At 38.5% G+C, this 17,617-nt stretch overlaps 2 protein-coding genes across 4 annotated transcripts in view; one reads left to right on the forward strand and one right to left on the reverse strand.

The window, feature by feature from the left end:
• The first annotated feature begins 361 nt into the window (after positions 1–361).
• On the forward strand, positions 362–8,509 carry LOC116301046 (gastric triacylglycerol lipase). Its single transcript, XM_031710048.2, has 7 exons — positions 362–556; positions 1,738–2,057; positions 3,138–3,381; positions 4,175–4,330; positions 5,456–5,527; positions 6,625–6,693; positions 7,410–8,509. Exons 1-7 carry the CDS (start codon positions 470–472, stop codon positions 7,698–7,700), a joined length of 1,239 nt encoding a protein of 412 aa, XP_031565908.2. The 5' UTR covers positions 362–469; the 3' UTR covers positions 7,701–8,509.
• Positions 8,510–9,019: 510 nt separating this feature from the next.
• Positions 9,020–17,617, reverse strand: part of LOC116301045 (uncharacterized) — a 30,452-nt gene continuing 21,854 nt past the window's right edge. For 2 of the 3 annotated variants that reach the window (XM_031710045.2, XM_031710046.2), the window contains exons 11-20: positions 17,494–17,554; positions 17,319–17,365; positions 16,384–16,488; positions 15,744–15,824; positions 13,749–13,835; positions 12,880–12,983; positions 12,077–12,195; positions 11,181–11,331; positions 11,063–11,097; positions 9,020–10,581 (exon numbers count right to left, since the gene is read on the reverse strand). In XM_031710045.2, the coding sequence (XP_031565905.2) occupies positions 10,447–10,581; positions 11,063–11,097; positions 11,181–11,331; positions 12,077–12,195; positions 12,880–12,983; positions 13,749–13,835; positions 15,744–15,824; positions 16,384–16,488; positions 17,319–17,365; positions 17,494–17,554 (925 nt within the window). In that variant the 3' untranslated portion in view covers positions 9,020–10,446. The remainder of the gene's footprint in view (positions 10,582–11,062; positions 11,098–11,180; positions 11,332–12,076; positions 12,196–12,879; positions 12,984–13,748; positions 13,836–15,743; positions 15,825–16,383; positions 16,489–17,318; positions 17,366–17,493; positions 17,555–17,617) is intronic. The other variant, XM_031710047.2, reaches the window with a different exon arrangement.

Consider the following 17,617-nt stretch of genomic DNA (forward strand, 5'->3'; position numbering starts at 1 on the left):
TTAGGGATCTTGCAGGGAGGTGCACAGGCAATAATTTGCAGAACCAAAAAGAAAAAAAATGGTTACCAAAAGAAAGCAGAACCAAAAAAAAAAGAAAGGAGATGGATGAGCGGACCTTAAGCTTTTATGCGGGGGTGCACGTGCACCCTGTGCTCCTCCCCTGGTTACAGCCCTGGAATATTTGAGGGATAGCCCTGTAGGTTGAGGTGGGACCTACCTTTAGATTTGTCAGATGTAATGTCCGCCATTTTGTTTTTCTACCAACGCATGCGCAGTGCGTTTTTCACCAGTGTCCCTCGAACCATGTCCTTCAACCAATCAAACCCCACCATCAAATCACATGTCTGACGGTCTGTTTATTGTGTAACCTTCCAAGTAAACATTGGACGACCTTCAAAAACACTTTCACAAGGCTTCGAATTTTATAACATTTTTATTTTCTATTGGATTTTATTTTTACCAAACAATTATGCTTCTTCTGGTTCTGTTAGCGAGTTTGTGGAGTTGTGATGGTTTTACGTTGTATAGAGAGCTGCCTGAAGTCCACATGAATGTGGTAAGTGATGCTTCCCTATCTGGATATAAGCTTTAATACATTTGTAATCTATGAAGACTGATGTTATCCTGATCTCAAATACCTTCACTAGTAAAAAAAGATATAGTTAAAATGACTAAATGTAGTAGAAGAGTAAGTTTATTGATGAGTAATATTAACGATCTCCAATGAATTTACAGCGGTATTGTGGTTAAAAGACTAGAGCTGACCTCATTGTTCCTTCGGATAACAGTTCTTCGTGATTGCTTCATATTTAAGACTTCACATTTCGCTGGAAATACAATACATACAAGTCTCAAGTGTGTTTTTTAAGGATATCTTAAAGAACCAAATTTTGATACAAAATAATCTAGAAAAATAGATTAACATGATTAAATGCTATGAACATTCAAGGCAAGAATTTTGACTGTGTTGTTTACTAGTTAAAGTCTAGGTTGTTTTAATGTGATTTGAATGACATTTATGCTATAACTAAACATGGCTAAACATTTGCCGGAAAGATAGACCAGTTAATGGAAATTACCTTAAATAACCTTAAATAACCCAAACATTGATAGTGATATGTTATCTGAACTATAAACTAAACTATAAACACACCTCCATATACACCCCCCCACGTGGTCACAAACATTGTACAGTATTGTTATATCCCAAGCTGCAGGTTGTATCTATTTCGGCTATCCGTAATGGATTCTGAATAATTTCTATAAAGTATTTTATGCCTGTGATCACAAGGTTATATAAAGTGCTTAATAGTTTTCAAACATTTAAATAAAGTCTCCATTTATGTATGTAAAGTGCAGTATACACCACTGCGCCATTTCATGACAATATTAAAATTTGATGACGAGAGTAAAAATCCAGCACATATGACATTATAAACCTCCAATTATTTTCTCAATACCTGATGTCGGGGCATGGCTAACTCATAGATTGAACCGTGAAACATCCTCTAAGCTGATCTAAGTCAGACCTGATATACAGTGCCCTCAAATCATTATATGAGCTAGAATTCTTGTTAGGGGCCGTGGTATGTTGAACCTCTGCAGACATCCTTCATTCCAGATAATAAATTTAAAAAAGGATTTAAACAAGTGGTACTGTACGTATGGTTGTACTGACATTCAAAGCCAAACTTGTTAATTTTTAACTTAATTTACAAACATATTTTGTGTTTACAGACCCAAATGATAGAATACAATGGATACCCTTCTGAAAACTATGATGTTTTAACCCAAGATGGTTACATTATAAATATACAACGCATTCCTTATGGAAGACATGGAAAATGGAAAGATAAACCATCCAAGCCAATTGTGTTCCTTCAGCACGGTCTGCTGTGCTCCTCTACAAACTGGGTCTCCAATCTACCCAATGAGAGTCTTGGGTTTATTTTGGCAGATAATGGTTATGATGTTTGGTTGGGGAATGCTCGAGGGAATACTTATGGTCTAAAGCATGTTAATCTTTCTATTCGCTCTGCTGCATTCTGGAACTTCACGTGAGTAATATGTAAAATAATATCAAATTTAATTTAAATTGATAGTTTGAATTAAAACAGTTCTGACTTTAAATCAAATAGTTCCTTGTTGGTTGTTGTTACATTCATGATAATTTGTCTTATCAACCATAGATTTAATACATATGTTCCAAGCTTTCGGCCTACTCGGCCATCCTTTGTTCCTGGTGTGTTTAATTCTCCATAAACTACAGTGGACTCTCCCGTAAGCGACCACCCCGGGGCCAGGAGAAAGTGGTCGTTTACGGGAGATGGTCGCTTACTAGAGAGTTAACACATGAAGCCCAAACAATGGGAATCCTAACACAGGAAGCCTAAACCATTTATAATTTGTAACTCACGTTCTAAAACTACTGTATTAACGATTAAACTGTTTTAGTAAACTGTACTATATGTTTACAGTACTATAATTGTCAATATTTCGTCGGGTTTTTAATACCCGATGACTCTATGTTCTTAATTTTTTTATTGTTAAGGATCTGTCATTGACTGGCTCTTGGGTGGTCGCTTACGGGAGAGGAAAAACAATGAAAATTCCAAAATTTTAACCTCAAAGGTGGTTAATTGCGGTTGCTTACGAGAGTGGTCGCTTATGAGATAGTTTTTTTACAGAGTTTATATTAGGAACAAAATGGGAATTTCAAAAAATGGTCGCTTATACGGGAGATGGTCGCTTACGAGAGATGGTCGCTTACGAAAGTGGCCGTTCAAAGAGAGTCGACTGTATGAGTAGTCAAGGAAGTTGCCCTATATTAATTAATAGTTTTTTCTTTGCAAGCGGCAGAATGATTAATTTTTATTGATAGCAGCAGAAGACCAACTTTTGGCATACAAGTCACTGCTATAAAATCTACGAACCTTTTTCGCTGTTGTATCACAGCGTGCGACAATCACAACAGAGCTAGGCTCCAAACTTAAAGTGAAAGCCCAAAGATCGAATTAGAATTTAGAATGCTATATGTTCATGTCATATCGAAAACTGCCATTTAAAACTTAAAAGTTGAATTATTTTACAGTATGTATATAAGAACCTTAATAGATTTATATTTTTTGTTGATACAGTTGGGATGAAATGGCACAATATGACCTTCCAGCAATGTTAAACTTCGTTCTCAAGAAAACTGGACAACCAACCTTGTACTATGCTGGCCACTCACAAGGAACAATGATAGCATTTGCAGAGTTTTCCCATAACAAGGACCTTGCGAAAAAAGTGAAAGCTATGTTTGCACTGGGTCCTGTTGCTACAGTAGGATACATTGAAAGTCCAATAAAGTTACTGGCAATATTTCTGCCAGAAATTGAGGTAAACTTTATTGGATCTGAATACATATATAATAATGTAGATCTAAGGGATGTGGGTGCAAGGGTGCACACACTCCTTCCCCCTCCCTCCACCTTAGATGAGCTGACATATCTATTATGTTTATTGGTGCTTAACCCCCTGGGGTACTCCCTTTATTCAGGTGGTAGGGTTGAAAATGTTCCCTGTGTGTACCTTTTAGGGGTTCCTGCTCAAAAGTCAATTACTTAACATAACTCTGTACCTTTTGGGGTCATTTATTATGCGTGTTGTCCGTGCTATGCCGCTGTTTACTTTACAATGATGCACTAAATATTTCTTTGATATGATCATCGTTATGATCTTATTATACGCTGTCCTGTCATTCGTTAAACAGGCGTTGATAGCCGGGGTTAATAGTAAATTACTGAAATAAAGCTGTACCTTTTAGGGTTTGAAATCAGGTTGGTTTTAAGAGCCTTTTTAATTTATGCATACCTTTTAGGGGCCATTTTAAAAATTGACCGCCGATCGTCCCTACCACCTGAACAAAGGGAGTAACCCCCTCCCCGGGTGCAGTTTATGAATTCTACGACAAAAATGTTTACCACTCTTTTCACTGCTATGCGCTGATCCAGATGCCGCCAATTAGAGAATATAAAGGTACCAACCAATTTATTTGATTGACAGAAGTGTATTACCCAATGTCCCTGTCGTAACTGTTTTCTCGATCAGTGCATAGCAATGAAAAGAGTGGTAAATTAAGAAGGATAATCACCTTCCTTTCCAATTCATGATTTTTCGTTACTTTTTACAGGACTTCTTTAAATTCTTTGGGATATACGATTTTCTTCCCAATAATGAAATCATGAAAATACTAGCAGACCTGTTTTGTGGACCTAAAGATACAAGAGAATTTTGCTCTGATGTGATATTTCTTTTGGATGGATTTGATGAGAAACAACTAAACAAGGTATATAGAGATTAATTAACACAATTTAAAATTTCAGTGTAGTAACATTAAATGATATAAAAAGCTAAAACTGTTTGCTGTTTGATGAAATTAGAAAGATTTGTATGAAAACAACAACCAAGGGGCCTAGGGTAAGGATGTGCCGCTGAGCCCTCTGAACCCTGACAGGCTGTTCTAGAGTAATAATCGCTGAAATTCATACCCTGTTCCAGAGCAAGATCGCTGAAAACCCTGTTCCAGAGCAAGATCGCTGAAAACCCTGTTTCAGAGAGGAGAGAGCGTGATTTCATATACCCTGTTCCAGAGCAAGCGTGATTTTATATACCCTGTTTCAGGAGTAGAATCGCTGAAAACCATACCCTGTTTGGCGGCACGTACCCGTATAGGGAATATAGGGGAGTACCTCCCCCTCCTCCTGGGCCAAGGGCCTATACTACCAGCCTCGCTATTGCGTTTTCAGTACGTTTCAAATGCTTATAACTCTTAAGGGATTTATTAAAGGATAACAGAACTTTCTGAAATCACTAATTTAGACATGGTTTTCCTTATAATGAAAATATATTTTTGAAATTATTAATTGTTCTTTTCCCAGTTTTACACTGGTTTTTCACATGGTTTAATATGTGAGTAGAGTTTTTAGTTGTAGCCAGTTCATTATTCTCACCCTGGGGGGGGGGGGGGGGACTCCAGGAATGCTCGTCGTATCTCTTAGGGGTAAAAATTCGCGATTTTGGTATCTTTTATGGTGTTAAATGCAAATTTTTGAAAATCAGCATTTTCTGGTATCTCTAAGGGTGTTGGAAAAGAAGAGAAGCGCGCATCGATATGGCTTATCCTAGGCGCTTTTAATTTAATATTATTTGTTGTGGTATCTCTTAGGGGTTAAAAATCATTCAGCCACACCCTTTTTTAAAGACTTACGGTATCTTTTAGGGGTCTTTTTGAAAATTTCCAACAAGCATCCCCTGTACCTTTTTCCCAGAGTTCCCCCTGGGTATTCTGACCTATGTTTTGCAGATTTTTCTCTGGATTTTTTCCCCTCAACAAAAATCAAATAAGCTAACTAACAAGTTAGAGGAGGAATACTGAATCTTGTTAAAATTTTATATTAATTGTTTATCATAGACAAGGCTACCTGTTTATATTGCCCATACACCAGCAGGAACATCTGTCAAGAATATGTACCACTATGCACAGGTAAGTAACTGAATGAATTGAGCACAATTTATGATGACTTGTTAACTTTGATTTAACAGATCAAAAACAGTTTTCCATGTTTGATACTCTGATCAAAACACGTGGGATGTTGAGAGAACATGAGAGGAGCGTAGGAAACCACGACACGTAGTGGAGTGGTTTCCAGCTTCTCGAGTGTTGTCTCCCAACATCCCAAGTGTTTTGATCAAAGTATCAAACACACAAAACTGTTTTTGATTTGTTTTATAAAATAACAAACGCGCGAAAAGATTGGAAAAAAAAGCAAATTCTCCCTACCTGCCGTCTTATTCAAACTGACCAATGAGCACGCTCGATAGATTAAAATCTGACAGTTGCATTACTCACGCGCTAAAATGACGATAGAATGTTTTGATACTCTCATCAAACATGGTTTTCGCCCAATCGTAACGCGCGTAGTATCCCAATTATTTTATAAAGTGACATATAAATTATTATTGGCCAGCCAATCTGTATGGACATTTACAATAGCATGCCCTTGGCTCACCATCTTTTAATAATAATAATGATGATGATGATAATAATAATTGGAGGTTCTTATATAGCACATTTACATTGCATACAACGTCTCAGTGTACTTTACGTATATGACGAGTGGAGGACTTTACGGGCTGCATATTAAGGCGCTATTAGCAGCGAGCGATTTGTTAGTACATTAGTGTTATATTGCCTCCAGACAGGGATAGTATAAAGTTTATGTATAAAGCCCGTGCATTTGTGCAGATGAGACATGAATGTCGTTATGTACTTACTAAACGTTTAGGAATACAAGAGACATTTCCTGGATTCACTTGTGTGACCACAAACCAATGGCTCCAAAACAAGGCTGGACTTAATGTGTTTGGACATTTACAGAATTTTATCAGGTCCAACCTCGACTTGCAACCATTGTTTTGTTGTCACTCATGCAAGTGATCAGGAAAGGTCTGTTTTATGATCTACTAAAATATTTGAGACTCTATATTCTCACTGCCATACACCTTGATCATGAGCAAGTGATCTGCTAGCTAGTTTCTCCTGTTCTATTTATCTTTAACTCTGATGATGTTTATTGACAGAGCTATCGTTCAAAGAAGTTTCAAAAATTTGATTATGGAACAGTTGGTAACAGGATAAAATATGGACAGGTAATCAAACCAATATCATTGCATTGTTTAAACAAAATTTATGACAGTAGAATGCATCCCATGCTCTTTGGGAGGGGGGAGAGGGGTGGGGCTTTCCTACCTGCCCCCCTCACTATTCCCCTTACAGGAGAGAACAGACAAGCAACTTTACTCACATGACACCAAATCCAGGAATCAAACCCAAGTTGCATTGGTGAGAGGCGAGCAATCTCACAACCACACCAACTGTACATAATTCCCAGTCATTTTATGACCATATTATTTCAGAGATAGATGTTCTGCACTTACAGCTATGAATATAGGTAATAGGACTATGCTGTCCAATTTGGAAATAATTGGATGAAAAAAACTGCCAAGGACTGATGGCATGCAGTCAAAGGAATTTTTTGAATTCAAGTATTTCCAAATTGGACAACAATGTAGTCTTATTGCAGATTAATTATATCATCCCAAACTATACTAGACTGATTCCATAAGTCATAGTTTTCCCTCGAAAGAATGTGAATGGAAACAATCCAAATTAATCTTTAATTTGGACAGGAAAGAGAATTTGAAAATAATATGATAATTGCTTATGTGAGATTATCTAGTGATGATATAATTAGCTAACTAATTTAGAAATTTTGTGGGCATGTTACATGGGGTGCTTCTAATCAATTAGTGTATGTTTTCAAAATTTCCACATGTAACAAATGAAAATGTTTTCTCAATTTCAGGACACACCACCACAGTATAACCTATCTACTTTTACAGTACCAACTGAACTTTACTCTGGGGGTGAGGACTGGCTTGCTGACCCTAAGGATGTCAATCTGCTTTGCAAAGCCATAACAAAGACTGTTGTGTATCATGAATACATAAAAGCATGGCAGCATTTAGATTTTATTTGGGGCCTTGATGCAGCTTCTCTTGTTTATGATAAAATTGTAAAACATATTAATGCTACAGAGCATTCAAACTATTTGTATAGAAAATCACACAACAATTGCAAAAGCCCTTATAGGTAGGGAGTACAATTTAAGAACTTTCAAAACAACATCAGTAACTATTAATCTCATCTTCATATGAAGCTTCATGCGATTTTTAAATTTTAGTACACAGTTTCACACAAAATGGTCGAAGCAGGGACACTCTTATTTGTCTTTGACCAATTTTCTTATTCAGGCAATGGACTCTTCTCAAAATTATCTTCGATGCAAAGTTAACATGAAAATACTGCAAAAAAAAAACCCCAAACTTTTTCTCAATAGAATTTAGCATTTTTTTTGAAGTTCCATGTTAGCCTCGCATTCATAATAATTTTGAGAAGGTCACTTTTTAAATGTAGCTAATAAAATCACTGTAGTATATAAAGTTCATACATTCTCTTATCAAGGTAAAATATGATATACACTCAATTGAAGAATCGTTGTCGGGTTCAGAAACATAGAACATAAAAGCTGAGACCGAAATGGCACATGGGAAGTACGTTAATTAGATGTATGCTGTGACCGGCGACCCGTGGCATCATCCACTGTTCTTTAATACGCGTTTGGCATTCTAAACCGACTCCATGGATGGCGCAAATGAATAAATTATAATATAATTATGTCATTTCCCATGTGCCATTTCGGTCTCAGCTTTTATGTTCTATGATTCTGAACCCGACAACGATTCTTCAATTGAGTGTATAACACATGGTCTGCTGTATTTAGGTAATCAATCGCCTGCGCATGTGTCTGTGCTTCATTAATATTTATAAGCATATGCTAATGTAACAAATACTCAGGATGTAAATCTGGTTTTAAAAATAAATTCTTTTTTTAATAATGGAAAATTTCGATAGCAAGTTGTTTTTTGTTGTCATTATATTAAGTTTAGTTTCATGGCATGGTAAAAATCAATAAAACAATAGTTCAATGAATTCTATTGATATCAACCAACATGGCCGCCGTGTCTGTTGTTATTTCACTCTCTTGGGAATGATTGAATCCGAATTTTTACTTATTCGGTTAGGCCTACCGTCCACACTAGTCCAGGCGAATCCGGGACAATTCTTCACCGAAAAGGAGTTTTTTCGAATACAGTCTCCAGAGTGGAACAATTTGAAAACGCCGGCTAGCCGTATTAGTGTGGACAGAGAACATATCGTATCCGAAATTTTTCGAATACGATGACGTCATGATTATCATGGGCACTAATTAGGTAATTACCTAATTAGTGCTTTGCAAAAAATTTACCGTGCACATACCTTTGCTTATCGCGCACATGCCTATCGCCTATCGAATTAGGCCTATATCTATGTAGTCATAGTAACCAAGTTTCCTGAAATGAGAACAACAAAAAATAACAGGAATATAATGGTTTTTTATTAGCATTTAAAAAATTATTAAAATAATGTATAATGTATTACATAAATGGATGTAAGTCACGTTCGAATATAAAATTTATGAATTTTGGCTCAAGTTTTCGCCCTGTCATGATTTTCTACATGTTAATCTACAGTCAATGGCATCTTTGCCCTATTTTACACCAAGCTTAGTTCAATGCTTGGCTCAGTAGATTCTACAAAAGGAAGAAAACTTATATGATATTTGTCATTTTTGTTGGATATCGATTATGAGAGTTCTTGTCCAAAAATATTAAAACTTATTAATATTTATTATTCAAAATTTTATGAGAGAAATAATTATATAGGCAATGTATTAACATCACATATTACGATATATGGCTAAAAATATAGATGGCTTATAGTATATATAAACAATTTTTACGATTGACCCAATTTTGTCTCAATGTTGTAAAATTTCAGACTGCAAAAAATTGCTCTGAGCTTTTACTGCCATTTTCACAAACATGCAAACTCTGTGTCTACGAGCTGCACCCTGAAATTTGGTTTTCGCTGACGACAGTCAAAAATATGAAAGGCACCGACTGATAAGGTTTTGAAGTATTCTGAAAAGTCATGAAAATGATTAAGATGTTATGGGACAACAGTGATGAGACAGGTCTGTTTAAACATTGTTTAGCATAATGAATATTACCAAAAAACTTTATATATTTAGTAGATGGGGCTCTATAAACTACTTGATGACATTACTACAGTCCCAATCCATTTTAAAAATCTAGATCATTTTTTGTGCAGCTTTGATCTTAGATTAAGGACAGTTTTATATCTTTGTAAATAATTCTCCTGGGATCAAGGGAAAATTACCAGTGATTTTCCTTTGTCTTTGATTGATTAGCTTCCTACAGATAATAAATTAAGAATGCATCCATAAGTTTGAATTATGTCAACTTGGATGGAAACATTCCATTGGATAGTTTTAATATATTGGTATAAATGTAAAATAAAACAAACCCTTATCTACGAATGCACAAGGGATTTTGCTATTACCCGATACATACGTTCACCGCTATTGGAAATAAATCGTGCACAAGTCGGCACTTAGTCTCCCTCACAGCCGCTTTCAGTGTCGTCACGCAACGCTTTCTTGCGTGACGACACTGAAAGCGGCTGTGGGGGAGACTAGTCGGCACTCCGCGCGCGATCTTTTCCCCCCTGTAGTGCAAAACAAGCTGATCATAGCAACATTCCTTAAGCATGCAACAAGGTCGATGGAATTCGTGAGATTTTGTTGCCCGTATTTGTGCAACTTTTAAGTTAAAATCCTATCGTGAAACAATTCAATGCTGTGGCACTGGTGTCTCGAATAGGACGATTGGATACTAGTGGCTGAATGCACTGGAGACATTCTTATTATGAGACGCAACCTAGAGGGTGGATGAAGCAATGCTCTCCACATCAGATGTCATTGACACTGCATCCCAGTCGGCTGTAGACCAGGACTCTAGACTACCAGCCTTGCTTGGGGACTGGTTCTTCACGAGTTTAGATGACAACAGCTGCTGGAAGAAAACACACGCATCAACAATATGTACAAAACATTAAAGTCATACGAAGGTATCTGTTTGGATTAAGCAGTGATTCACTCATAAGGAGACCATCAAGTTATGATGGATGAAGTTCGCGATTGATATAGACGCTATACATGCATCAATATTCAAAATACATAATCATATTATCAGACCCTTTGCATGTGACGTCAAAGCAGTTCTATCTGGAGGACAAAACAAAAGAATTCCAATCTCCTGAGAATTGGAACCTATCGTTTTGTCTCCCAGATTAAGCTGCATTCTAAAGTGCTGCAAGAGGTTTATTCCCATTTAAGAAGTGTCCATCATGTGTGATATTAATACAGGCATACAAACTAGTTTAAACAGGTTTTGGTGAGAACAAGTTCATCAGCTTTACAACTCTAGCTTACGCATCTAATTACAAAAAAAACAAAAAAACAAAAAAAACAACAACAAAAAAAACAACAGTTACCTTGCGCATTTTTGATTGCGATCCCTTTGTGTTTCCTGAGAACAAATATTACATTACAATCATTAAGCTTCAAGTCAAAAAGGTGTATATTTTTGTTTATTCTCGTATTATTTCTTACCTTTAGGTGATTGCTGATTTCTGTTCAATACAATATCAACTTGTCTCAGTTTCTTTAACGAACCAAGAACTTTGCTCTTGTATCGGTTCCAGGGCCATCGCATTATGACCCACTTAGTGGGGCACTCCCAGGGTTCATTGCGCTCATAAATCTGGTTTAAAAGAAGAAACGAATAAGTTGCGCGTTCCAGCCTTTTTCGACACACAGTGATCTCTGGGAACCATTGTATCACTCCCAACAAAATGGCAACTTTTGCAAGCAAAAGCTACTGGACGAAGACTGGACGTGACCCTCTTCACTACAGTTGCGAGCGCAACTTAAAAAACATATCTTACAACCATCAATCCCCGTAAGGGGCTCCACAGACACTACCACTACGTTCACTATGTGCAGTACACAACATTTACTAATTAAATTTATACGGGTGGCAAATCCGCAGAAAAACCCTCGTAGCAAGGGAGAGAGAACTACACATTAACTAAACTCAACTTAACTGTCTTAAGACCTTGATTTTAACCCCACAAATGCTTTTGATGTAGTAGTGGTAATACGACTCCATTAGTCGAACTTTCAACTTCAACGAGCAGTGGCGGATCCAGGATATTTCAAAGGGGGGTTCCGTTTCTTAAACTGTGTATAATTCTCTTTTGTTTAGTCGATGTTTGACAAAAAAATTGGCTCTGACCACCTAATTTACTATCTAGTAACGGACCAAGCTATAATAATACGACCCAACGCAAAACTACTAATATTTTTTTATTAAAATTTATATAAGACATATTTCTATTACCTAAAAGATCAAACCTTCAAGGGGGGTTCCGTGGACCCCTTCGACCCCCCTGGATCCGCCACTGACGAGATTTGGTATTCAGTTAGTAATGTATTTTCTAGTTTACCTTGCTTGAATTTCTTAGGTTTTGGTGCAGGTATGGTATGATAGTGTAGTTCCAAACGTTAGCAAACCATCCTTCAGCAGCACACATGTCCATGGGACAAGAATAGAACACTGATGGACCTATAAAAGAAAATCAACTACATTAATTACAGATGGTGTGTATTTCAGAAGAAAATAACGAAAGACATGGCCGCCATGTTGGTCATCCAACATTGCGGCTATGACGTCACATGTACAAGGACAAGACATGGCCGCCATGTTGGTGGGCATGACAAAAGAAACCAAGACCAAATCTTTTGTTCCAGTCATCCAACATGGCGGCTATGACGTCACCTTCAAAATAACAAAAGACATGACCGCCATGTTGGTTGACATAATAAAAGAAACCAAGACCAAATATTTTGTTCAAGTCATCCAACATGGCGGCTATGACGTCACATTCCAAAATAACAAAAGACATGGCCGCCATGTTGGTTGATGTAACAAAAGAAACCAAGGCCAAATCTTTTGTTCAAGTCATCCAACATGGCGGCTAGACGTCATATGTACAAGGACAAAAGACATGCCGTCATGTTGGTTGATGTAACAAAAGAAACCAAGACCAAATATTTTGTTCAAGTCATCCAACATGGCGGCTATGACGTCACATTCCAAAATAACAAAAGACATGACCGCCATGTTGGTTGATGTAACAAAAGAAACCAAGGCCAAATCTTTTGTTCAAGTCATCCAACATGGCGGCTATGACGTCACCTGCACAAGGACAAAAGACATGCCGTCATGTTGGTTGGTATTTCATCTTACCGATTGTAACATCGATGTCAACGTAAGATTGTAGGATTTGGTTTATTCTCTGCCAGACGTGTGTCAACCACAAGAAAAGATCAAGCAAGTCTTCTTCGTCTTCGCTGAAAACAAACAGAAAAAGGCATTGAGTATCGCGTATAGTACAGTTTTCGTATGACTGTGAAAAGCTCAGTGCCGTAAGCGTGAGATGCCGTGACCGTGATGCTTTCTAGAATTTTAATTGGCTGATTTTTTTCACGCGCAATGTGATTGGTCTGGTATTGCCGTGACCTTGGCGTGACCGTGTCCGCGCCGTGTTTATGCCTTGTTCCGGGTATTTCATTGGATGGAGAGTAAACTCTCGTGCAATGTGATTGGTCTGGCGTATCCCTAGCCGTGTCATGGCCGTGTTCGTGCCGTGAATTTTTCACAGTCATACGAAAACTGCACTATGCGCAGATCCACGTGCTTTCGCTTCTCTCAACCAGAACAAATTAGCCAATCAATGGGTATATACCCCTTACAGCACGTCGGAATGCAGCTCAATTTGGAGGACATAACAATGGTTTTCCGATTCTTAGGAGAATGAAATTCTTTTGTTTTGTTCTCCAAATTGAGCATCTTTGACGTCACATGCAAGGGGTTTATTGTCAGGTCACGGTTATTGTCAGGTTTCTATAAGACGAGGCGAAGGCGATGTTTTTGAAAAGACAAGACCAATATCTTTTTATCCAGACCGAACCATCTCGGTTAATACAGTAGTAAAAGAAACTTGTACTTGATTTGGATGGTCGGTCAGGATTGCCGTAGGATTCCGACCACAGTTAGGCGACCAGTCGACCACCTTGGCATATAAAACAGCTCTTATTCATTTTTCTTCAACTTACACATCATCGGCCCAGCTTAATTTCCGTCTCAGAAATCTTTCCAGTAAACCAAGTACGAAAGGATCGTGGACAGCCAATTGAATCCACCTGTAACAAAGACAAAATGACATGAAAGTAAATAACCAGCCACAGATGCATAGACCCTAGACGATTGATGCAAGACTTGATCACATGACACTGTGCAGACCCAGACGATTGGTGCAAGACATGATCACATGACACTGTGCAGACCCAGACGATTGGTGCAAGACATGATCACATGACACTGTGCATAGACCAAGACGATTGGTGCAAGACATGATCACATGACACTGTGCATAGACCAAGACGATTGGTGCAAGACATGATCACATGACACTGTGCATAGACCAAGACGATTGGTGCAAGGCATGATCACATGACACTGTGCATAGACCAAGACGATTGGTGCAAGGCATGATCACATGACACTGTACATAGACCAAGACGATTGGTGCAAGACATGATCACATGACACTGTGCATAGACCAAGACGATTGGTGCAAGACATGATCACATGACACTGTGCATAGACCAAGACGATTGGTGCAAGACATGATCACATGACACTGTGCATAGACCAAGACGATTGGTGCAAGACATGATCACATGACACTGTGCATAGACCCAGACGATTGGTGCAAGACATGATCACATGACACTGTGCATAGACCAAGACGATTGGTGCATAACATGATCACATGACACTGTGCATAGACCAAGACGATTGGTGCAAGACATGATCACATGACACTGTGCATAGACCCAAGACGATTGGTGCAAGACATGATCACATGACACTGTGCATAGACCAAGACGATTGGTGCAAGACATGATCACATGACACTGTGCATAGACCCGAGACGATTGGTGCAAGACATGATCACATGACACTGTGCATAGACCCGAGACGATTGGTGCAAGACATGATCACATGACACTGTGCATAGACCAAGACGATTGGTGCAAGACATGATCACATGACACTGTGCATAGACCAAGACGATTGGTGCAAGACATGATCACATGACACTGTGCATAGACCAAGACGATTGGTGCAAGACATGATCATATGACACTGTGCATAGACCCGAGACGATTGGTGCAAGACATGATCACATGACACTGTGCATAGACCCGAGACGATTGGTGCAAGACATGATCACATGACACTGTGCATAGACCAAGACGATTGGTGCAAGACATGATCACATGACACTGTGCATAGACCCGAGACGATTGGTGCAAGACATGATCACATGACACTGTGCATAGACCAAGACGATTGGTGCAAGACATGATCACATGACACTGTGCATAGACCAAGACGATTGGTGCAAGACATGATCACATGACACTGTGCATAGACCCAAGACGATTGGTGCAAGACTTGATCACATGACACTGTGCATAGACCCAAGACGATTGGTGCAAGACATGATCACATGACACTGTGCATAGACCCGAGACGATTGGTGCAAGACATGATCACATGACACTGTGCATAGACCAAGACGATTGGTGCAAGACATGATCACATGACACTGTGCATAGACCCAAGACGATTGGTGCAAGACATGATCACATGACACTGTGCATAGACCCGAGACGATTGGTGCAAGACATGATCATATGATACTGTGCATAGACCCGAAGCAATTGGTGCATAACATGATCATATGACACGATCACAGATTATGACAGTCGAATTAAATAATGAGAGCTTTCACTTTACTCATTTGAGCTTCACTTGAACCAATTCCATAGACCCTAATTATAGCTTGGGCGTAATGTTTTATATTTCAGACTACATGTCATTTCCAAGAGTATCATTTCCTTGTTTAATGGTTGAGCATGAGAAGACACATGAATATGGATACAAGACAAACAAAGGATGTTACTCTCAAGAGGATGACACGTGGTCTGAAAGGTAAAAGGGTCCATAGCACAACGTCACTTTAAAAACCGTCATCTTACCTAAAGTATTTGTAGACAGCAAGATCTTTGGAAGAAAAAGGTCCCTTTTTGCTCTTGTTACGTACTCCAATAATAAAGGGACTGGTAAGAGAGGAAAAAAACATTAACATTCAAATGGTGGTGCATAGGGACTGGATGGGGTGTGTGCCATAGTTGCCATGAGTTATTTTACTTCCTCCAATTATTTCCCTATTTATTAGCACCAACTGCCCCATAGTATTTCATAAAATGAAAACTGAGCCTGGGTATAAGAATAGATAGTAAAATGAGATCATCATACAAGTGTCTTGTATCATAATAATGAAGTTGTGTTGTTTGGATATCAGGATAGAGCGTTTTCATTCACGTGACAAGGAAGCCATATTGGTGTACCAAACAATAGAAACTTTTTGCACAGTTTTTTCATAAAAAATAGAGTTCAATTCCCGAAAAACAGGAAAAGGATTATTTTGGTACACCAACATGGCCGCTGTGACGTCAGGTGAGAACTCTCTATTCGGAAGAAGTCATTTCTGAAAGAATCGTCCCCCAATCCAAACTTCGCTCTGCAGTCCCTGATAGTCTACTAAACAGCTGCTAGGAAGACTAAAGAAAGTAAGTTCGCACTTGTTTCCTCAAGGAATTTTAAGTTTATTCTTACCTATTACGATTACCCTCTAGCTGCTTGGGATCGAAGATGTCTGCAAGTGAAGCTAGACAGTCAAGTTGGTCCAAGACTACCACCACAGGAACCCCATGCGACGGTCTAGATAATAATGATTAAAAAAACATTAATACCAACTTAGTCACTAAAGCGTAATGACATAGTGGGCTCTTAGAAATGACTCATAGGTGAAAGAAATCTAAAGAAAGGCAAAGAAAACAATGAAATAAGTGTTAGCTAAGTATTCAACTAACTACCTATATCAGACAGTGACAGATTTTAAGAGGGGGTGGGGTGAAGTTGGGGATTCTAAAATGGCCACCGCACAGAAAAAGCTAGAGATCACATTCACAAAGGAGGATTCCAAGGAACCACCCCTGAATCCGCGGCTGTTAGAATAGACTAGAAAAGGTAAAAAGTAAAAAAGTATTGATGATTGACATAGCCTTTTTGTTCTGTCTCAGGCCTCGTCCACACGTATCCGCAAATTTGTGTATCCGCAATTTTTCTCTTTTTTTTTGCGGATACAGGTTGCGTCCACACGTGTCCAGAATATTTGTATCCGTATCCGGAAATGTTCGAAAACGGTCTCCAGAGTGGAAATTTTCTAATACGCTCCGAATACGGATACGTGTGGACGGTCGAATCCGCACATTTTCGAATACGCTGACGTAAACACGATTTTGCGCATGCTCAATAAGAAAACCTATCTGTCAAAGGGACTAGACGCTAGCGTGCATCAGGGCGGATCAAAAAATATCCGGATACATGTAGGCAGTGAAAATGATTCGAAAACGATTCCAATACGCTGCGTGTGGACGCGAACGTTTTCGTATCCGCAAAAAACATTTTAAGGATACAGAAAATTCCGGAAACGTGTGGACGGGGTCTCAGTTACGTTAAAAATCATGACCAAGATAGTGGGTACTTACGATGAGATGTCACACTTCATGAGGTCCGCAAGGGTTTTCTTTAACTCCTGCAAAGGAAACCAAAACCGGTCTCTGAACAAACATGTCCTTAATAGACAAATAAGTAAAGCAGAGGTGAGAGGAGAGGACACCAACCTTCATTCACAAGGATTGTCTATCGTCTTTTGTTCCTTACCTTTCGACTCGTTTGCCCAACTGCAAGCGTCAAAACTGGGGATTCATTTTTGGATCCAAACCTGAATCAAACAAACGAGAAACCATATGATTAAATTTCATCTTCAATACTACGCGGTATTCGA

Source organism: Actinia tenebrosa, unplaced genomic scaffold (genome assembly GCF_029948245.1).
Source record: "Actinia tenebrosa isolate PJP-AT-01 unplaced genomic scaffold, QUT_ActTen_1.0 PGA_scaffold16__25_contigs__length_10494907, whole genome shotgun sequence".
NCBI lineage: Eukaryota > Metazoa > Cnidaria > Anthozoa > Actiniaria > Actiniidae > Actinia > Actinia tenebrosa.

Bases quoted from the DNA above. Each gene is read 5' to 3' on its own strand.
- LOC116301046 (XM_031710048.2), top strand. From the start codon at position 470: ATGCTTCTTCTGGTTCTGTTAGCGAGTTTGTGGAGTTGTGATGGTTTT. The intron at 557-1,737 runs GTAAGTGATGCT...TTGTGTTTACAG, and splicing joins CTGAAGTCCACATGAATGTG to ACCCAAATGATAGAATACAA. The intron at 3,382-4,174 runs GTAAACTTTATT...TACTTTTTACAG, and splicing joins TATTTCTGCCAGAAATTGAG to GACTTCTTTAAATTCTTTGG.